Source organism: Fusarium proliferatum (assembly GCF_900067095.1).
Source record: "Fusarium proliferatum ET1 genome assembly, contig: FPRO_scaffold002, whole genome shotgun sequence".
In the NCBI taxonomy this organism is placed as follows: domain Eukaryota; kingdom Fungi; phylum Ascomycota; class Sordariomycetes; order Hypocreales; family Nectriaceae; genus Fusarium; species Fusarium proliferatum.
In genome coordinates this window covers 3,085,802-3,106,959 of record NW_022194791.1, presented here as the reverse complement: position 1 = coordinate 3,106,959, position 21,158 = coordinate 3,085,802, and the positions used below count along the sequence as shown (strand labels likewise).

Sequence of the window (21,158 nt, the reverse complement as noted above, 5' to 3'; positions counted from 1 at the left end):
GGCTATAGCTCAGGTATCATCAAATTGCAAAGCCACAATGCTCCAAAACGCCGTTCCTCTTCTCTTGGCTGCCTTTTCACTTCTGAAGACCAATGTATGTATGCCCCATCGGCTAAAGCCATTTTCCCACTAAACGCTTTCTTCGATGCGCCCTCGCGGGCGGACAAACGCCTGTCCCTGTCACTTTCGTTACTTGCTTGAAAACAGTCCAAATCACTTCATAGCCCATGTCTTAATGTCTGCTCAAATCCAGTCTCCATCTCCAAGATTTGCATCCATCTCCGGCTCAGGTAATGGGTTTTTTCGAGGTCGACCCCTTTTTCGTGGCTGGGAGTCGGAACGCGCCCGTTTCTTGCGACCACTGGGCGTATGTCCTCCCTTTCGCTTGCGTCCCCTATCCGCAACAGCTTCGCCTTCTTCATCCTCGTCTGCACTCGGAGTCGATGGCCCTAAGTCCATCTGTTCACCGTCATCGGCGACCTTGAACTCCTTGTCAACGTTGAGGAGTTCAACCAGGTCAGTACACTTCCTGATCATTCGCTCCTGGTCCTGAAGGCCAGCCATATGAGACTCAATTTCGTCCCAGACCTTATCTCCGTGAACTCCTTGGACCTTGACTGGTGTCTTGTTGAGATCTTTAGCCAGTGCTTTGGCCTTACTGTCGTGTCGGCTAGTTCCCATGCCGTAAAGTCGGCGCAGGTGCGTTCGCGTCTCCCACATTGCGAGCAGAATGATGGATGCCGTTGTGAGCTGACGAAGACGGCTGGGCTCAACATTGGCTGCAATCGCAAGGGCTGCCGGGGGCTGTCCATCGACGGGTGCTGCTAGAGCCATTGACTCGTTCTGAGTTCCGGGGATGCTCGCTGGGGTGTCAGATGCCGATAATTGCAGGGCATCCACGCGGACATTAAAAACTTCTGACTCGATGGCCTGGGCGACTGGGGCGCCAGTGCTCGTCACGATTTTTTCGATCGCATTGACGGTAGTTTGCAACTCTCCAACGGTCTGATATTCGAAGAAGGCCAGGTTCTCGGTGATGAATCGTGCAAAGGCCATGTGGGATGGGACTTCCTCGCTTATATCGAGTTTGACAAGATCAAAGTCTAACTGGCCACAGAGCTTATCTAAAAAGCGCTGACGATTCTTCATTTTGCTAATCTTCAGCACTTCCATCAAGAAGTGTAACTTGGACTGGAAAGGGTTAGTTGTGGCACCACGCGTGTCCTCTACGACATCGCGTTGATAGGCAAAGGCCGATTGCACTGCTTTGGCATACTCTCGTTCCAGAACAGTTTCATGCTTCTCATGCGAATATCGATGTTCGGAGAAAGCCAGTTCTGCAATTCTGCGGTTTGTCGATGTTTCGAGAGTCATCAAGGTGACACAGGTCTCCTTGGGGTGTGTCAAGCCTTGTCGGTTAATGCTGCCGAGAACTTCCGTGGCGAGAAAAGCATGGTCGCCCTGGCTTGCAACTGCGATTCGAGAAACGTGCTTCAAGAACCTCTGTGAGGTGGCGCTGGCCACGTCGTCAAAACTTGTCCCTCCCATAACTGCCAGCTCCCTCTTCTTGCCTGTAGCTGGTGTTTCGGCCGCTGTTTCAGATCGCTTTTCTTCCATGAGAAGAAACTCTCTGATTGATCTCAAGATGAGAACCTCAAGACCAGGTATCTGCTCTTTGAAAACCTGGTCAAACAAGGTGTACAATTTAGGAACAACATAGTTGCGAGGCCATGCTTGGCAAATCAATCCAAGGGCGTCAAGTGCTGACTTGCGAATCTCAAGTGGTTTAGAAGGCGCAGCAAGCGGTATCAGCTTCTCAATGGCGAGCATAGGAACGGTTTCTCCTTTCCAGGCGGGCAACTTCGATTTGAACCAAGCAGTCCATTCGTCGAGCTTGCAATGTTTTGCAATCATGCCAATTAATAAGCTGTATCCGTAGGTAAGAGTGGTAGCCGTCTGGTCGATAGGCCTGGCCTGGATTTGAACAAGTTTCTGAATACTGGAATGTAGAGCGGAAACCAGAGGCGTGTAATTATTGAGTAACCCACAAACAACCTGAGTACAAGCAACCAAATCGTCGAGAGGGTTTCGTTGGTTGACTCTTGTAATAGCCTTAAGTAAGAAGGTGCGTACTTCAGAGAGAAACTCGGTGTGGACACTGGAAAGAGTGGGCAACACTCGGCGATAGATGATTGTCACATGCCGAAAAGCAGCTAGCTCCTCTGGCGTAGAGAAGTTCGCCAGGTGTGGTTTTAGAAGGCGTATCTGTTCGAAATTGAACAGTTTGGGATCAGCATTGGCAAATATCGTAAGTACCTGCAGCGCGTCACGCCCAGATGGAGTTGAAGGATCATCCGGATCGAGGTTATCGATTAAACCAAACATGTTGGCAACGAGTTTGGTGCAGACTGTGAAAGGTCCACCCAGAGACTTATCCTTTGGTTTCAGGATGGTTCGGAACACCTTGTCAAGCATTTCAGTAACCGTACCAGACTTGACAGTTTGGATGACAAGCGATACGTGCTCATTCAGTGAAGTTTGGTAAACTGCGGTTCCGTCGTCTTGGTAAAAGGGCGCAAACCAAACCTCCTCTATCATCTGGCGGGCTAGATCGCGGACACCTTCATCTGGATCCTGTACTCGACGCAACAACCCGCTCGCTATCATGCTGCGCAGTGTCTTGCTTGGATTGCGAAGGTAGATATCGCGAGTAAGCTTCATTGCACGTTTGCGTACACCGAGGCCATTATCATGGAATCGATTGACAATCATGGGAGTCAAGGACGTCTCAAGACGTGGCCGCATCATTATGCAATTACCAAGCAGTCCCAGAGCTGAGTCCCGCACTTGGATTGATGAATCGCCAGCACATTCCAGAATCAGGTCAATCACAGTATTGTCGGCATCCAAGATTGAGGGATCAGTCTCGAGCACTTGGTTCACGCTCTTGAGACTGCGGCTTCGGACTGTAGCTTGATCACTAGCCATAGAGCCAAGAAGAATGTTCAGAATCTTGCTGAAAGCTTCACATAGTGGTGAACGTAGTAAGATGATCGAGTAAGAAAGTTTGGCTTGATTTGTCGATACAGTCTTGATTTTGAACGTGTATTCGTTGGCAAGCCATCGTCGATCCTCAACCATCATCCTCAATCGATAAGCCAGACGTCCGAGTTCCTCATCTCGTTCATTATCTTCATCTGTGTAAGAGTCGTAGCCGACATGTACCTGAGATGCCCAGCCCGTAATGAGAAACGAGATGGCACTCGAGAGGTGTGGATCTTCGTCACTCCTACTCTGCACATGCTCTAGAACGACCCGATAGGGCCCAGTCCAAGCTACCAGCTGTTCCAAGCGAGTTTTGTGTTCCAGAGCTTGATTAGCGACATCGACAAGATATTCTGACAACTCGTCACCGTCAGTCCCATCGGAGGAACTCGTGAGACTTTGAACACGAGAACGGAGGCGGGAAATGGCAGCACTCAGTCCGCCCAATAGTTCCAGTGCCATGTTCTTCGCTGGGGCAGCAGTCTTGGGTGCTTCGAAAAGCTGGACCATCATGATCATCAGAAGGCGAAGCAACAGTTCAGCTGATGGCCAGTCGGGCGAATCAAGACAAGTAGTAAAATCTTCCACGAAAAGATCAAGAAGATTTCGGTAAGGGGTATCTCCCGATTTGGTCGACCCGATGGCACGTTTGACGATGAAGCTTATCACATAAGATGCATTGCGCTGCGCCGCATCAGATAATGGAGCAACAGAGATCTCAAGGTCCTTGATAGCAACAGCGTGTTGCTTCGCGCCCTGTACCTCACTTTTAATCGATGAAACAAATTGCTTCGCAAGTGGTGCGCGATCATCCTCATCAGAACTTCCTTCTTGCTCGTGGTTGGGGTTATTGTTGAGATTGCGTATCAATTTGCTGCGTGTTCGATTTTTGTTGTTATCAACTTGCCCAGAACTAGCTTGAACCAGCCTCATGATCAAAGCTGACACAGGCTGTATGTTTTTCCCGTCGGATAGCTTGAATTGTCGAGCACTTTGCTTGCCGACAGGGAGCTTCTCCAGGGATGTAAGAATGTCGTCGATGATGCCTTGGCGTTGCTCAGGTTTGATCAAAAAGATCTGTGAGAGCATGTCCATTGCCACGGACCGAAGCCCGTCAAACTTTTGAACTCCCAAGACAGAATCCTTCTCAAAGTATGCATTCTCCATGAAAATGAGTCGGGAGGCGGTGTACTCCATTGAGTTGATCACTGACTCTGAGAGCTCGATCTTGGTAACAAGTTCTGCTAGCAAGGCGAACAACTTCTGGCAAGAGAGGAAGACAGCTGCGATAGGCTTCTTGTTCTTCGAAAGCAACTTGAATAAAACCGATGCAGGTCCAGATGGCCGAAGTTCCACGAGAGGCATGACAATGTCCTCGGTGACCTTCCTGAAGATATCAGCGCATCTCTGGATAACAGATTCTGAATACAATTGCTTGTCTTCTCGTCCGCCCGAGAGAATGCGCAGGCATGTGCGAGCTGACTTCAGCATTGTCTCCACATCTGAGAGTTGCTGCATCCAGGTATCAACGGCATCTTCGCCCCAAGTCTCGTCGACTCGGATCTCCAGATTCTCAACTTGCCTCAAGCTGGCATCACTCAGTTTGATGATTTGAGTCAGATGCTCTACTGGTACACGGTCGAAACATCTTAGAGCAATTGTCTTCTGAATAGCACCATGCATCTTCTGTTGCGAAGAGGCGGTCATAGCAACCTCTTGGTCTGGTGTCACAGAAACAATTTCGTCTTGTCCGGGTCCTTCTCCAAGCATTCGCCCAACCGAATTGAACACAACGCGTACAAGCTTGTCAAGTGCATGGAGCGCTGCCTCGCTGCGTTGACGCTGATCAAGGCTCTCTCCAATCAGATCTGGACTATGAAAATAGGCTTGTTGGCTCTCTTTTCGAACCGATAGGTAATGGGGGTCCTCCGGGCGAGCTTCGACCTCGATGTACTCTTCTCGATTGATATTGGCAGCTGATAGCTCAATTCGAAATGCCCCATTCTGGTTATTTTCGCTGGTAGCTTGGATAGGGAGCTGAGCTGCTGTGGCTGGAGGCTGTGTCATCGGCTGTATTTGCGGTTGCTCATGTTGAACTGGAATAACTGGAAAGTCTTGCTGAGGCGCATCGCTCACGTCAACATAAGTTGAAGGATCAAATTGTCTCTTAGATGGTATCGCAACCTCGATCCTAACGGAGTTCGACTTGTGTGCTTTAGAGTTATGCGTCGGCAAGTTGGACGGTTGTGGAGGATTCGGTGAGTTTATTGAAGCTGATCGTTGCTTGGGGGTCGGGTGGCCAGGCGCTTGACCGTTGACCTGCTTGGCATCAGAAGCCACGGGCTTTGTCGTCTTAAAATAACCTCCCACCTTATCGAAGACATTTCTTGTGAGCGGCGACAAACCATCAATCAGGCTCTTGCTGGTAGGGGGGGTCGATTTCATTCCTGAAATTGTGGTAAACTTGCTACTCGACAGTCAGATTGTGGCTCTTAGTATGCACGGCATAGTTATCATACTAATGTGTTCGTTGACTTGGTTTGATTTCTTGGAGGACATGGTCAACCGCTTGCTTTACGTTGCGTGGCATCTGATTATGGCCCGCTGCTTCCTTATTTAGGTAGTCGAAGTCGTGTGTTTGAAATAGGTCAGTCAGAGGGAGCGCAGGGGAGCCTGAGCCTAGAACGGGGTCGGGGATGATATCTGACTAGAGTTAGGCGGAGTATATCGAGAAGCGGTGATAACTGACCAGAAATGAGAGGAATAGTCGATGTCTGTGGTGAATAGGGAAGCGCCTCTTGGAGTGTGAACGGACGAGCAACAATGCCCTCCTCAGCCCCCACTTGAGCAAACTGCCCATTTGGGTCCGCCCCATGCTGCTGCGTGTTGTTCATTGTCGCAGGAGGGAAGGCGGTTCATCGCATATCTTGGTTCGAAAGGAAGGAGCAAACGGATACCAGCGCATCGGATATTGACAGGATAGGGTCAGGTAAGGATCAAAAGACACGCTCTGAGCGCGTATTCAAAGGAAATATGTTCTCAGGAAGCAAGGAGTCGGAGTCGCGGTAAGGTGATTGGGTTGAAAAAGTAACGGGATTAAATGCAGCTAAGCATTGTTACCCGCTTTGCGTGAATGTAAACGACGAGGTCATGGAAAGCCTGGGGAAACCAACATGATCAGCCTCGCGAGCTTTGGACTTTCCTTGGATGTTTTCGAGACAGCTAATGGTCTGTGCGCAAAGCGCACCACCACTCAGAGGCTATCCCGTCATGGCCCACTCTTGCCTCGTCAGTTTTTCCGGAAGACCCTTGCAACCTTCGATTTGAGCCTATGATGGCTGGGCCAATTTTTTGTCTTTGAATTTGTTCAGCTTGCGCAAGTAGTCGACCAAATTCTCCAATTGTGCAGAAGTCACTCACAACTCACAATGGCTGCGATCGGAACTCTCGTCTTTTGTACCGACTGCGGTAATCTGTTGCCTGCAACAAAAGGGACTCAGCGAAATGTTTTGCATTGCGAATGCTGTGGCGCAGAGAATCGAGGTTTGTACTCTTGGTGTTGTATTTGGCAAGATCTCTAACAGGTTGTGCAGATACCGGTTCCAAAGTTACCGTTACACAAACAAAACCCTCCGATTTCCCTTCTTTCTTGAGGCAGAAGCTCCAGTCAAGTGTCCAGGCTGTTGAGAAACACAATTTGCAAACCGATAGCACAGTTCACGAAACATGCCCCAAGTGCGGTCGTGAAGAGGTCAAGTATACCAACGTTCAATTGCGCGGTGCAGATGAAGGATCAACGGTCATCTACCTTTGCGATTGCGGCAACTCGTGAGAATCCCGAATCCATCTATTTCAACTAATCTAACATTTAACTTTTAGGTGGCATGAAAACAACTAGACGCAATACTCGACAACACAAGCGTACTCATAAATCATACAGAAACTCCTGCGGTCTCGGGAATCAAAGCATACTCAGCCTCTCCACCCTTCTCATACTCAGCGATATCCAGCGCAACAATGCAACTCTCTCGAACAACCTTTTCCTTGTCATGAAGGAACTTTCTTAGGGTAGCCTCGACACCTTTCTCCTCGCCCAGGCTGCCAAGTGCCTCGGCCGCTTCATGTCGAACCATGCTAGCCTCGTTGACGTTACTCAATGCCTCAGTCAGAGCTGGGATAGAAGCGGGGTGTGAAAGCTGGCCAAATACAAAGGCGATCTCGTGTCGGAAGAGTGCAGACGAGTCGGACAATCCTTTAGCAAGAGCGAGAACGGCGGGGACAGCAGTGGGTAGGTCGGGAGGTGATGCCAGATCGCGGAGAGCAAACATGGCGCGGTAACGAAGGAATAGAGGCAGATTTGTATCCATAAGCTTGTGGCCAAGCTCCTCGACTTCGGCCTTCTGTTCAGATTCGGGCATTGGGGGCGCAGGATCGATAGAGGCAAAATCACTAGTCGACAAATGTTAATCTGGGGCAACCCTAATAAGTCTTTGCACAAACCTAGGGCGCAACTTTTCCTTTCGACGCTCTTCTGAGTTCTCCCATTCAATGCGCTCGATAGCGATCTCGCATGTCTCGATAATGCTTATGTCCTCTTCTTTGCGATCTCGGTACTCGCGGAGGATATCCAGGTTGTCGGCCCAGCCTAGGGCTCCAAGGGCTTCGGCAGCTTCATGGCGGCACATTGGATCCTCCTTCAAATCAGCCAGAACCTGTCGGAGAGGCTTGACAGCAGCGATGTTGCCTGTCTGTCCTAGACAGTATGCGAGCTCATGCTTGAGCAAGGCTGAAGGTGAGGTGAATCCGGCAGCGATGGCTTCGATGGCTGCAATCCTTGTAGTATCGTCATCCGAGGTGGTCGCAACGTGCTTCAGTGAGAAAAGAGCACGAAAACGGATGGGAAGAGGGGTGTCCTCGGAACAGAGGGATTTCCTCAAGCTCAGAACCGTGGAATCGGCGGATTTGGAGGTCTCTGGGGTATCGGCAGAAAGAGACATCTTGGATTATCGATTGGAAACAGATCTTGATGTATCGTAGGGTGTTCTAGATCAGCTCAGAATAAAATCTTCGCGGGGTCCTGAGCTTATCTTATCTCAGATAAATATGAAATAACCCCGCCACTGATCGGCTTTTTTTTTTAGGTGTGCCTGTCATGAGTTTTGGGCAGATCACCGACCGCCTTTAGCCGGTCCGATAACCGGCGCGCTTTCAGCGTGTTGGGTATAATGGAAATGGCAGGAAACTTTGAAAATATCTTTTATTGTTGATGCAACGGTTTTTGGAGTGACCTGCGACCACTGAGGCTTTTCATACCAACATCACTAACAGTGATAGTATTAAACATTAGTACAGTTTCTTATTATTGAGCCATATCACTGGGAATGAAATGAAGTATTTGGTTTTGAGGATATTTATACATAGTACGAAGATGTTAATGCTTACCTACCTTCTAGCAGTAAGTCGTTGGATAAGCATTTGTTGGAAAGGCCATTTTTTCCTCTATAGGTATCCATCAGACATATTGAGGAGCCTACGGTCCGAGCTTATCGAGTTCCCTTTGATTTCTCAGACACTTGACTCACCCTGATCTACTCCGTGTTAACCCAATATTTCTTACAGTGAATAAAATGTCTTAACATCAAGGAGATCTAGGGGACTCGTATATTGATCTCACCTTCCGCAACTTTCCCCTTAGAGCTAACTTCAATATATCGATATATTCATTAGATTTTTATCACTTCAATGTTTCTTGACTCATAGGTTGGCATCTGTTATTCCGCGGCGATACTTCACATCTCCGGACGCTTGCTAAGCAACCAATCAACATAGACGCTTAGCACTTACCCTAGGAACAACCACATCGATTATCTTAACCTCATCAACATTCTTTGGACTCTCTCAAAAGTTAATCCAGAAAGATACCAGATCCCAATCAGGAGGAATTAGCCCTCGCTCCTTTTTCTTTCTTACCACTCTTTCCTCACTGTTCAGGACAATCCTACAATTTGCTGTATTATTAAGCTTCGAGCTCACGTCGCCACCCCCGACTCACTTTCCCTTGTTTCACCTCACTTCACAAAAAGACAATGGCGCCTTCTCTTGAGGCCCCAGAGGCTGTAGACGACGTCCTCGCCAATCCGATCAAACAGAAGCCGCAACTAGTTGCGCCAGAGCCTCAGAACTGTGTTGGCCCCGATTCAGAGCAAGCCGGTAAAGCGGACGCATGCGCCGGGTGTCCAAACCAGGCCATCTGCGCATCAGCGCCCAAGGGACCGGACCCTGATATCCCTATCATCTCGGCGCGTCTGGAGAATGTCAAGCACAAAATCCTAGTACTGAGCGGAAAGGGCGGTGTCGGAAAGAGTACATTTACATCTCTATTGGCACACGCCTTCGCGACAAATCCAGACAGCACCGTGGGTATCATGGACACTGATATCTGTGGACCCAGTATCCCCAAGATGATGGGCGTGGAGGGCGAGACTGTGCATGTCAGTGGTACAGGTTGGTCCCCTATCTGGGTCATGGACAATCTCTCGGTCATGAGTATTCAGTTTCTACTGCCCAACCGGGATGACGCTGTCATTTGGCGGGGACCCAAGAAGAACGGTCTGATCAAGCAATTTCTCAAGGATGTGGAATGGGGTGACCTTGACTTTTTACTTGTCGACACACCACCAGGCACAAGCGATGAGCATCTCAGTGTGAACTCATTCCTGAAGGAGAGTGGGATCGATGGTGCTGTCATGGTCACCACACCACAGGAGGTATCACTTTTGGATGTAAGAAAAGAGATCGACTTCTGCCGTAAAGCCGGAATAAGGGTGCTAGGTCTTGCAGAGAACATGAGCGGCTTCGTCTGTCCCAAGTGTTCAACCGAAAGTCAGATCTTTAAAGCAAGTACAGGAGGAGGACGTGCGCTGGCTGAAGAGATGGGCATTCCCTTCTTGGGATCAGTGCCCTTGGACCCTAGAATCAGGATGGCATGTGATTACGGAGAGAGTTACTTCGACTCATTCCCAGATAGCCCCGCCTGCATTGCGTTTCAAGGAGTTGTCAAGAATGTTGCGATGCAGTTGGGATTAAACACCCAGGATGTGCTGCCGGATGAGTAGGCAGGTATCTTCAAGTTATGTTTTTATGTAGATCATGATATACGGATTTCGCTGCCACACCACGTTGCCTTTCTTTTGTGTGATTCTTGATTACTCTGACTTGAGCTTGTCGGGGATCTCCTCCAAATCTTCCGCCGACTCGATATCAATAATTCGTCCGACCTCGGCCGTGTTACGCATCAACTCCTTGGCGCCGGCGTAGAGCATTCTGATCTCGGCGTTGCAGGTAACGGGGAGGTAGAATATAAGTACGTATGGCACAGACAAGCGCCCATCGCCCTATTCTCATCTCAGCATCATGTCAAATGTCAAGCATTCCTGACAGTTGCTCGGTCATACATACCATGGTGAGGGGGTAGCTCAGGAGGATAAATCGAGGAGCATGATCGGGGAGGTCATCTCCAATTTCTTCGAGGGAAGTATAAACGGTCTTGTCTTCGTCTTGTCGGATCTCGTAAGTGTTCTTATCGATCAGGTCTACAGGAGGGACGGTTAGCAAGAGAAAGGAGACCAACGACCTTCAAGTCTTATCACAAAGAGACGTACATACAAATAACAGCTTGGGGATCCTTGGCCCGAGAAGTAGTAAGTCTAAACTTGCGGAGGTGGTCCTTTGACTCTCCAGAGAAGGTGTACAGTCGCGATTCCGACGCCTAAACGTAGGATGTCAGCGGGCGAACCGGAGACGGAGAGGAAGAGGTGTGAGTGTATGTACCATTTTGGAGCTCGGTTAGGCTTTTTGGTAATAGGTAAGGCCCCCTTTGTAGCTGTTTCAAAGCTGTGTCTGATACCTCAACTCTGTTTAGCAGTTATCAGTCGAGTAAAGTTGGTGTAGCCCAATGCCCCGCCAAAGGGTACCTAGGTAAGGTATGTACGGAGTACAGTAAGTAGCCGTTGACTTGACCCCACATTGTCCCGCCATAGGTTGTCTAGCGCAGCGAGTTAACGTCATCTACAGGCTGTTGAAATCGAGACAACATTGGATCAATAAAGGGAGAACTTGCATATTTACCCTGCTATCTGCCTAATCACCTGATCCTCAAGCTCTCTTATTGCATCTGACTTTGACCATCCATGTTCTCACGCATCTCTCAGGTAACCCGGCATCTTTCAGCTCCCGTTGTTGGCAACACCAGACGATTCGCCCTAGGAAGAACCATGGCTCCTAAATCGGCAGATGAGCGCAACTCGCGCACCATTTCTACAGCCGCCTGTTTGATCATCGGTGACGAAGTTCTAGGCGGAAAGGTATAGTTCTCTGAATACATCTTACTGTCTGTGTAACAGAATGGGGTAACTGACATCATGAATGCAGACAGTCGATGTGAGTGATTGAAGTATGAGCAAGTTATTGTATTAATCGAGATAGACCAACTCTGCCTATTTCGCCAAATGGTGCTTCAACCTCGGAATTGTAGGTTTGGCTTTGGGTAGCTAAGAATACGCGAATGCTAAATAGATATAGAACCTCAAGCGCATCGAGGTGATAGAGGACGATGAAGGCGAAATTGTTGAGGCTGTTCAGAGAATGAGTGACCGTTATGACTTTGTTGTTACTAGGTAAGTCCTTCGGCGACGCTACGTGGGGATTGAATAACTAGCTAATATGAATCAGTGGTGGGATTGGGCCTACGTGAGGATTCACTACCCTCATTTTGACAGAAGGTATACTAACATCTTAGACACGACGACATTACCTACCAATCGATCGCCAAGGCCTTCAACCTGCCTCTCAAACTACACCAAGAAACCTTTGACAAGATGAAGCTGATGTCAAAGGTTCATCCCAATCAACCCAAGTTCGATTGGGATGTCGACTCGCCAGCAAGAAGGGCAAAGCTTCGCATGGCTGAGTTGCCAATTGATGAATCTCGGGACCTTAAGAAGCAGGCTCTTTTCCCTCATGATGATCTTTGGGTTCCCGTATCAGTCGTGAACGGAAATATCCATATCCTGCCGGGTATCCCTAGACTTTGTAAGTCATTTCCTGAGTGCCGCTTACTATTTGCTAACCGGAAATAGTTCAGAGACTTCTCGATGGGCTGAAGCCTCACATCCTGCCGCGTCTCAGTGACCCTGAAGGGAAGGGTACGCATAGAGTACTGTTCTCTACGCCTCTTCCCGAGAGTGGTGTTGCCGACTACCTCACAACCTTGGCTGCCAAAGTTGGGCCCAAGGGTGTCAAGGTCGGGAGTTATCCTCGCTGGGGCAAAAATAACACGGTCACACTTGTTGGACGGTTAGCAGGGAACATTACCAAATGCTAAAGTGCTAAATATGCTGACACAGATATAGGGATTTAGAGTATCTTGAGAGTCTCGTTGATGAAGTCCAAGCTGGCATCCAGGGTCTGCGAGTTGATGCTGAGAGTGACGGAGAAGAAGACCCGAAGCAGATTAAGAAGCAGGCAACCGAAGACGCGGACAAGGACACCACGGAGCAAGTTGCTGAGAAACCTTGATATATCTTGATAGCTGGGATCCTTGGATATTTGGAAGTCCGCAAGGTATGGTGGCGGGTTGTAGTTGCGCTGATCACAGTAACATCCGCTGGAACTCTGTAAAGAGTTGCCATTGGCTATATTGCATGTTTCGTTGATATCCTTGAATATATGTAGACGAGTGTTATAGAATGTTCGGAGTTGCATTCTGATACTGGCGCACGGGCTTGAAACTTTCGGTGATTCGACGGTCAAAACCTGATCATCTCGATCATGGCGCTTTTTATTCAGACGAGCTGCATGGGAAGCATTCTTGGACAGCAGGTATCTCAGAGCGATCCAACGTTGATGAAATCTGGCACTTGGGCTTGCACATCGATTTTGCTGCGCAGTTACCTGCATAGGTACTTGACAACTTTTGAATCGCCTGTGGATTCAGCACTTGCGGCCAACACATGAAACATATGTCGTGCATCCTGGTACAAGGCAAAGGTGTTGAATCTTTGTTGTACCATACTGACTTTAGGGTTGGCAACCGAGATAAGACAATGGAGCAGAGTTAAGTCTCATCTCCGACGCCCTGAGGGGCCGTAACGTAGTATCGGCGTTGAGCAAGTTGACTTGCCAAAGTCATAATATCATACGATTTTGAGTAACAAGAGGGGCCAGTGATCTGTTGTGTTGCAGATCAACGCGTGAACATCAACAGAAGGCTACAGAGGGACTCGTGCTTCATGTGATGGCACGCTATATGCGGAAACTGACTCGAGGCTCTTGCCTATAAGGAACCTGGGGTGTGACGAAGACCAGGGGGTATGAACAAAGAGGATGGTGGAGGTGGAGTCGATAGATTGTCTTAGGCACATCGTGGCGGCGATAGCAAGGCTCGTGACATGATCGGCGCCGAGATCAGAGGTTAGACCTTGAACAAACCCACGACACCTGAGGGGGAGATTGAAATATGTCGTGATATGCGCTTGGCATAGAACTAAGCCAGAGCGTAATCTACCGAAAAGGGGCTGTTGCTAGGACGAGTCCTAGGGACATATCGAAGTGGACCACAACCTGGAACTGGTGGGGACGGGCGCAAACGCAAATGGAAAAGACGTCATTTCGTTCTAGAAGCTTACTATAGAAGTTGTTGGAGATCGTTCACATTCAACTTGATTGCACTGACGTTGCGTGTATTTGCATTCGGCCGAAAGAGTCAAGAAGCAGAACTTCAAGTGACACAGGCGAAGATTCTTTGAATTAACAACTGACAGCATGCCAGTACAATTTCTCACGAAGGGCTGAGGGAGGATAGATTCGTGCCATTGTTTGTTGAGTTTTTGAAGAAGTTTATAAACCACCTTGTACTTCAAGCTCCCATCCTCTCCTTAAACTACAGGATCACGTGTCTGCTGCAGGTCTGACAGAAGCCCCACACGTTAACCCCACAACTCCCGTCGAGCCGCAATATCACAGTTACTTCTTTCTATCGTCAAGCATAGGTACTTACAAACAGATATTCTTCCCCCCTGTAAAATCATATAGGCTCTTCGGCTCGTAGGAAAGACTATAATTTATTTCAGAAACTCGGAGCATATCTCCAAACGCTGCCAGTTTTCTGAGAATGCTGGGGTACAGCAGTCGCTCGCTTGACGAAGAGAGTGGACGTGTCTACCTGTGAGGGTTCAGCGCCAATTGGTGTTCGCAATATACCTAGGTATCAGGTATGACAGGGCCTGGCGAGATGATTCGACCTTTTGTTAGGTGCCCTTTGGCAACCGCTACGGATATTCTGGGAGTAACTGTTGAACGCTGGGATGCGATACGCGACGTGGTTACGGCCATCACCCAATTCCGATCATACTCTGAAGAACGACTCTTCACGTTTCTTTCTCAGGTACGTTGATGCAACTCCTGTTCTTCTAGGGTAAAGAACACTACTTATGATGACATATTGTGGCCCTAGGGAAGAGCCGTAGCGGACCCTACAGGCATAGTCGGAATCGGTTCCCAGGCATGCTCGCCGTTGAAACTCGCAAAACATAATAGCCAGTTAACCGATGTGTGGGCTTCAGACTGACACTAGACAGTTCGTCAAAGTTTCGGCAAAGGGCTTGTTTGACAGCCTTGTTCGTCTGCTAACCATTATCCTAACCCGTTTACTTGACAGAAGCCCTATCCTAACGTACGAGCTTGGCTTTCAGCTCCTGGCCCATTGAGGAGATTTCTGGCAGAGCATAGTTTTCTTTGTATCATGTGTTATTGGTTGAGCCTGTGATTGGTTTTGTAGATTCATCACGCTTTCCGAACGAATTACTGAAACTTCCATCTGAGGTCGGGAACCAACCCCCACCCAGACTCAAGTGACCAGACACTAACATACAGAATTTACTCAGTAATTGCTCCAGGCCTCATGCCTCATGCTTTGTGTTGACCTGTTCCCGTCACATCTTGTTCGACATAAGCCCCAGTCATCGCAGACTATCAGTGAAAATTGCTTAGCCCGGGATGATCTTCGAAGTGATAAGAGTGCTCGGCTTGATAAGCTCAGTTGAAGCTATCGCTGCGTGGAATCTAGTTCTTCATATCGCCTAACAGAACCCTTATGTAATGTTTTGAGATGGGCAGTTATCTAGGATCTGTATCATAGCCATCAGATTGGGTTATCGACCTAGCCACGCCACGCATCGATCAACCCCCACCCGGCTTGAACCTGTTGACACACCGTCACATCTTCAACAGCCTCAAACGCGCCAACGCTAGTAGTACGGCGTGCAGGAAAGTTGTTGTGCTTCATCTGGCGAAGGCGGCTGGCCATTGCAACGTTGAATGGCTGTACATTGGAGGATGAAAGGAACAAGAACAATGAGCGTAGTGAAACGTTTGTCCTGCAGGCACTAAGACACTTCCACTATTTAGGTGCAGGCTAGGGAGTAAAGCTGTGAATAGGTACGGTCAGCTTATGTTGATTGCTGAATTCAGCCCAAACGTTGCTTTGAGTCGTCATGATAGTGTACGTACTGCATATAAATAGTGTGATTTCCAGTTCCACCAGATAAAACATCGTACATCGTCATCACAGCAGATTTTAGCGAAAGGCAATGAAGTCGAGCACCACTCCTACCGCCCTGCACGTTAGGAACCATGACCCTGGACTTGGACTCTGAGCTAACCGACTTGAGATTAAGAGCATCGGAACTTGTTAACTTGTCACCCCATTCATTCCCCAGGTCCAGGGGACCTGGAAAGAGAGAGAGTAAGGGGTGAGGAACGTTGATCTGCATTAGATCGAGACATGAGAGAGTGGCTATGTAGTATGGATAATGGACTCACGCCAATGTCATCATTGGCGCTTATGAAAAGGGTTTTCTTCCTTCTGTCACAAATTTATTGTTGGTTAAATCATGACAAGGCACGGCTTATTAATAACGTTCTCTGAAGGTGCTTGCGCTTGGGCCATGGGATTGGATGTAATTGGTTATGATGAAGTTACTTAGTGGTGACGGCGACCGTCTAGACGACCAATTCGAGTGATAACTGGATATCTGGGCGCGAAATGGTAAAAGTGATTACAAGGTCTCAACCATCTATACCCGTGCAATAAGAACGCAGATTCTGTTGCAAGAGGAACCCGCTCAGGTTTGTGTGACCGAACGAAAGATGCTGATGATGAACAGGACTAGCCATTCGCCAATGTGCGATAACGGTGCCCTCCATGTAATGGGTGAAGTATGAGGCCTATCCTAAGAGGCTATATTTCGTATCGCGATGTACTCCGTATGGTTCAAACGAAGGCTTCCCTATTAAGAAAAGCCAAAGGATCACTTCGCTTATTCCTTGACTTGGTGAACATAGGCCTATTAGATGTATACAGTCGAAGAGATAAGAAACACACAAACAACGGCCATCAAGAACAAACAGTAGAGTTGAAATGAGCAATTAGAATTGAAAGGGACCATGCGACATGTCTGATGCTACGGAAATAACATCGCTATCCAGTATATTCCAAGGATGGCCATTATGTGGAAGCCGGGCTCTATTACTCGACAAAAATTGTGAATTTAAGTACTTATGTTTCGTCTGATCTTGTTTATAGGTTGTAAAGTAATGTCTAGGTTACCTATATTCTAAGGAACAACAAACGAAAGATGGAGTAGATACCGGCGGTCGCAATTATCAACGGTACATAATGTGTATGGATGGTCGGCCTCATTTACATGGCTCGACCGAAAAGGCCGGGGTCACGGCGCCGGTGTATCTCGGGGGGTGTTCCGCCGTCCATTCTCCTGCCTTAGCGAGCAAGACGATGGGGTAAGAAGAACTGGCTAATTTGTTCTATAAATCGTAGCTTAAAAAAAAGCGCGGAATAACTTTTAGACTTGACATATCACAACCAAGGATGAGGCGTGCCCTGGCCTGGGTAGCCGTTAAGGATCTACACCCTCGCTTGCTGTTGCTGGTCAGTGACCAGTAGCTCGGTGTTGTGATGGATCGAGCCCAGGTGAAGAGACGGCCCCAGAACAGAGAGAGACCCTTGGCCTGGTAAGCAAATTATTACAACATTCAGGGACTTTAATCCATTGCCCCTATTCCACCCACTTCTGCTGCCACCCCTCGTCGGTCTGCGGCCTGCACAGTGGGAGGAGTGTGATCTGGTATAAAGGAACGGATACGGATAAGTACTTCGTGTGTGGTATTGTTGGAGGCCATCGCTTCATCAATTATAGTATATGCATCTGCTGTGGGAACACAGGCACGCGGATACGATGAGGAATTGCTGCAGCGAAACGTGCAGGACAATGCACAATCAACTGCATAGCACGCTGTGGTGTGCTTACGATTGGTAGAGCAGACGCAGCCAGCCGCTGCCCTTGCAGAACTGCGTGGAGGAGGCCAGCAACAGGGAGCAACAAGACCAATTGTTAACCAGCGGCAACTGGTGTTTTTTTTGCTGCTCAACAGCAACTGCAAGGCCAAGCACAAGCACAAGCAAGGGTCCCCATGTCTTGGCCCACACCCGACTCGTTAAGTTGGGCTTCGTGCGCACGCCCCGACCCATCCATCCATTACCTTACCAACCTCGTGTGCTTGTCCAGTGGAGGAGCTGCTGGAAGGCCGCTGTAAATCAATGACGGACAGCCCGCTGGGGCCAAAAATTCAACAATGAATCATTGCTGCAGGCATGATCAGCCCAAGAGTCGAAAGATACGGAGGCGACCGAATGGCAAAGAAAGAAAAAAAAAAAAATCTGCTCTTGAGTTATCAATTCAGAGCCTTTCCCCCCCTTCTTGCCTCTCATTACGAAACTTTTGTCAGTCGCCGCGTTGAACTTGGCAAATGACAAGAGCAAGACAGCCACAACATACAATAGCTACTGTAAATTCCGCTGCCCGGGCTGTTGGTTTTGCAACCACTCTTGTTGTGATATTGTTAACGCTTCTCTTGGCATAATTCTCTTTGGAATAGAGGCTTCAATCAAATGGCATGGCCGGGCACCCCTAGGCGTTGTGGTAGGGCTGCAATAGAGCAAATGATAGGTTCATCCTGTGATTCACTACACTAATTAACAGTGAATCGTTTTCTCCTATGCCATAAACGGGCATTTCTAGATTCCATAGAACATACTCCGTACTCTGTATCCTGATGCTTTATCACTAACCAACAGCCCAACACAACCACAAGCTTGCCGCCTCTAACCATGATACCAGGTTATGGATTGTACGGAGTATACCTCTCTCCATCTAAATACCGTAACTCCACTACGCGCACTCTAACTAGAGGCTGGGCTTTATCGACCCTAGTCTAGCCACCAATCCGGCCATCGGGTGTTCCCCTCCAGAGGTCTAGATACATATCCACTGACAGGACGGGAACGGGTAGTCTCCTGTGATCCCTCCCTCCATTCATTCTGTGTAAGTCACTAACTTACGGAGTACATGCTAGTGATCTATCTCAGCGCTCGGGAGCGCCCAGAGACATTGACCACCTGGAAAGCCGTGGGGCGGGTGATGGCGATGGTGCTGTGGTGTTAGTGTTGGTGTAGGTATTCTGGGTGCGTGCTGAGCGCTTTATGAGTAGGAGTGATACTCAGTTGTCGATTGAGACAAGGCCAGCCCAGCCCAGCCATGAGAAACCCGTTCCCGTCTGTTCCTTACTCCATCATCTCCAAGTCTCTGTTTGTTTGTCGTTGTGTATCGGATACTTGTCTCTCTACAAGTTTAAAAAAGAGAGTGAGAGAAAGAAGAGCAAGTGCAAACACATAGCAAGCGCGAGAAACTGGCTGAAAGTTTTGGATACTTTGCTGAGGGCTCAAATTGCCACTGATTCGATGCTAAAAGCAAACAATCAAAGAGTATCCAGTACCCTCAACTGCCCCATTCATTCCTAGGTCCCAATCCATCGACGCCCCCCTTCCGCCCCCCTTCCCCTTCCCTTCCCAGTCCCTTGCTCCCCTTCCAGGATGCTTTCCTAACCTGGCCTTTCGACCCTTTCCCCTTTCAGGCCTTGTTCCCCTTCTCTCTCCTGGTCACTTTCAGTCTACCCTTGACTCTTCTGCTTTGACCTTTTTTTCGAACCCATTTGGCCCATTCGAATCGTCTCTCTCCGTCTCTCCACACATTCAAAGCTAGAATCCGCTCGCCCCAGCGGCAAATCATTCAGTGCAATTCAATTCAGTTCAGTTCATTTCGTCCTGTTCTCCATCTCCCTTTGTTCCTTGCATCATCTCGTGTCGACCGCAAAGAGCGCCTTTCTCCTCGATCGTCTCATCTCGTCCTGTCCTTGGTTGTTTGCCTTTCGACAAATCCATTTCTCGCGACGTCCGATCTTCATTCACAACGACGAGTCCCGGTCAAAAGATATCATTATCAGGGAGCGCATCTTGAACTCTAATCACAATGGCTGCGAACACAAAGGTAAAGCGCGAAACCACACTGCCCGGGAGCAATAGAACCTGTCATCGAATTCTCGACATTAACACTGCATCATTCCGCCACACATAATCGATCGTGTTGCTGACCTTTCATTAGTTCCTGCGAGAGTACAAGCTCGTTGTTGTAGGCGGCGGTGGTGTCGGCAAATCCTGCTTGACTATTCAGTTGATCCAGAGCCATTTCGTCGACGAGTATGACCCCACGATTGAAGGTTGGTGTCCCTAAATTCATTTGCGTGACCATCACGTCGCGTCAGGAGCAGTATTAACGCAACGTCAATTACAGACTCGTACCGAAAGCAGTGTGTCATTGATGAGGAGGTCGCACTGCTCGATGTCCTCGATACAGCCGGCCAAGAGGAGTATAGCGCCATGCGCGAGCAGTACATGCGAACCGGAGAGGGATTTCTGCTAGTCTATTCGATCACTTCGCGACAAAGCTTTGAGGAAATCACCACCTTCCAGCAACAGATTCTGCGAGTCAAGGATAAGGACTATTTCCCCATGGTCGTTGTTGGCAACAAGTGCGATCTGGAAGGCGACCGAGACGTGTCACGACAGGGTACGTTCTATTACGAGTTGGCTTTAGCATGAATTACTGACAAAGGAAACAGAGGGAGAGGCACTTGCAAGGTCGTTCGGCTGCAAGTTCATCGAAACATCCGCCAAGTCCCGAATCAACGTCGACAAGGCATTCTACGACATCGTACGAGAGATCCGAAGATATAACCGTGAGATGCAAGGCTACTCGACTGGCAGCGGCGGTACCTCAGGCGCGAACGGTCCCCCAAAGCCCATGGATATGGACAACGGCGAGCAAGAAGCTGGATGTTGTGCCAAATGTGTACTGATGTAAAGGGAATAATATCTAAGGGCGAAAGAGAGACCATCTCGAGACAAGGCGAGATGCGATCAGCGGGATGTACCCGACATGTCTGGTTTCTGTCAAATGCACGCGACATGATGTGAGGATGCAATATAACCAATAGGCTTTAGGAAGAGCACGGAGATGAAAAAGTTGATTGCATCGGACGGGAGTCAGGATCTGGGTTCATATTCACATTTGATTCGGACGCAGCCAACGGAGATACCCAGCGACATGGGATTTAGGGACCCCGGCGTGCTTATGGCAGAGAAAGCGTCTTTGTGAGCAATGCCGATGGTTCATGCTTAATGACCCACGATCCATATGACATGGAACATGGATCGGCGTTTCTCTGGAGTGGCTCGCTATCTTGGACGTTGTGGATAAACAAAGAAAAGAATCGCCTTCATACTGGAGGAGAGAGAAAGACAGGGGAGGGAGTCTGCTGCTGACATTGCGAATGCCAGATGCAACTCAATGCAATGCTACTCATCCCTTCCTCAGGACCTCGCGAGAGATTAAAATTCACCCGACCATTTCCTTTTTTTGTTTTGTGTTGCCGGGGAGGATGAATTTTTCAAAGTACGGCTTCAGATTCTCTATATCCTTATTTCTCTCATACATGTAATTTTTTGCTTCTATTTTTCTATTTGTCAATCTCGAGGTCTCCTTCTCTCCAGCAGCAATGGTTCAGTCAGTCAGACAATACAAGTACACATCCCTTTTTCTTATGGTTTAAACAGCTTCGTCTTTTGTCTCTTGATGCAGAAC

At 48.6% G+C, this 21,158-nt stretch overlaps 8 protein-coding genes across 8 annotated transcripts; 5 read left to right on the top strand and 3 right to left on the bottom strand.

Annotated features, from left to right (window-relative positions):
• Window positions 1–243: 243 nt before the first annotated feature.
• On the bottom strand, window positions 244–5,939 carry FPRO_02777 (uncharacterized protein; the record flags this gene model as incomplete). Its single annotated transcript, XM_031227085.1, has 3 exons — window positions 244–5,512; window positions 5,565–5,748; window positions 5,795–5,939. 3 exons carry the CDS (start codon window positions 5,937–5,939, stop codon window positions 244–246), a joined length of 5,598 nt encoding a protein of 1,865 aa, XP_031077556.1.
• A 534-nt stretch (window positions 5,940–6,473) lies between these two features.
• Window positions 6,474–6,943, top strand: FPRO_02778 (uncharacterized protein; the record flags this gene model as incomplete). The annotated part of the gene is made up of 3 exons (XM_031227083.1): window positions 6,474–6,588; window positions 6,639–6,873; window positions 6,925–6,943. The coding sequence occupies 3 exons, from the start codon at window positions 6,474–6,476 to the stop codon at window positions 6,941–6,943; spliced, it is 369 nt and encodes a 122-aa protein (XP_031077555.1).
• A 34-nt stretch (window positions 6,944–6,977) lies between these two features.
• Window positions 6,978–8,042, bottom strand: FPRO_02779 (Deoxyhypusine hydroxylase; the record flags this gene model as incomplete). The annotated part of the gene is made up of 2 exons (XM_031227082.1): window positions 6,978–7,494; window positions 7,546–8,042. The coding sequence occupies 2 exons, from the start codon at window positions 8,040–8,042 to the stop codon at window positions 6,978–6,980; spliced, it is 1,014 nt and encodes a 337-aa protein (XP_031077554.1).
• A 1,089-nt stretch (window positions 8,043–9,131) lies between these two features.
• Window positions 9,132–10,160, top strand: FPRO_02780 (putative nucleotide-binding protein NBP35; the record flags this gene model as incomplete). Its single annotated transcript, XM_031227081.1, has 1 exon — window positions 9,132–10,160. One exon carries the CDS (start codon window positions 9,132–9,134, stop codon window positions 10,158–10,160), a length of 1,029 nt encoding a protein of 342 aa, XP_031077553.1.
• A 90-nt stretch (window positions 10,161–10,250) lies between these two features.
• FPRO_02781 (uncharacterized protein) lies at window positions 10,251–10,878 on the bottom strand (the record flags this gene model as incomplete). Its single annotated transcript, XM_031227080.1, has 4 exons — window positions 10,251–10,439; window positions 10,504–10,637; window positions 10,711–10,813; window positions 10,876–10,878. The coding sequence occupies 4 exons, from the start codon at window positions 10,876–10,878 to the stop codon at window positions 10,251–10,253; spliced, it is 429 nt and encodes a 142-aa protein (XP_031077552.1).
• A 440-nt stretch (window positions 10,879–11,318) lies between these two features.
• On the top strand, window positions 11,319–12,621 carry FPRO_02782 (putative 3^-phosphoadenosine 5^-phosphosulfate sulfotransferase (PAPS reductase)/FAD synthetase and related enzymes; the record flags this gene model as incomplete). Its single annotated transcript, XM_031227079.1, has 8 exons — window positions 11,319–11,408; window positions 11,476–11,484; window positions 11,530–11,574; window positions 11,626–11,720; window positions 11,776–11,793; window positions 11,843–12,135; window positions 12,183–12,399; window positions 12,456–12,621. 8 exons carry the CDS (start codon window positions 11,319–11,321, stop codon window positions 12,619–12,621), a joined length of 933 nt encoding a protein of 310 aa, XP_031077551.1.
• A 1,714-nt stretch (window positions 12,622–14,335) lies between these two features.
• Window positions 14,336–14,538, top strand: FPRO_02783 (uncharacterized protein; the record flags this gene model as incomplete). The annotated part of the gene is made up of 2 exons (XM_031227078.1): window positions 14,336–14,488; window positions 14,518–14,538. 2 exons carry the CDS (start codon window positions 14,336–14,338, stop codon window positions 14,536–14,538), a joined length of 174 nt encoding a protein of 57 aa, XP_031077550.1.
• A 4,949-nt stretch (window positions 14,539–19,487) lies between these two features.
• FPRO_02784 (putative transforming protein Ras-1) lies at window positions 19,488–20,378 on the top strand (the record flags this gene model as incomplete). The annotated part of the gene is made up of 4 exons (XM_031227077.1): window positions 19,488–19,505; window positions 19,620–19,734; window positions 19,809–20,084; window positions 20,137–20,378. 4 exons carry the CDS (start codon window positions 19,488–19,490, stop codon window positions 20,376–20,378), a joined length of 651 nt encoding a protein of 216 aa, XP_031077549.1.
• Window positions 20,379–21,158: the final 780 nt, after the last annotated feature.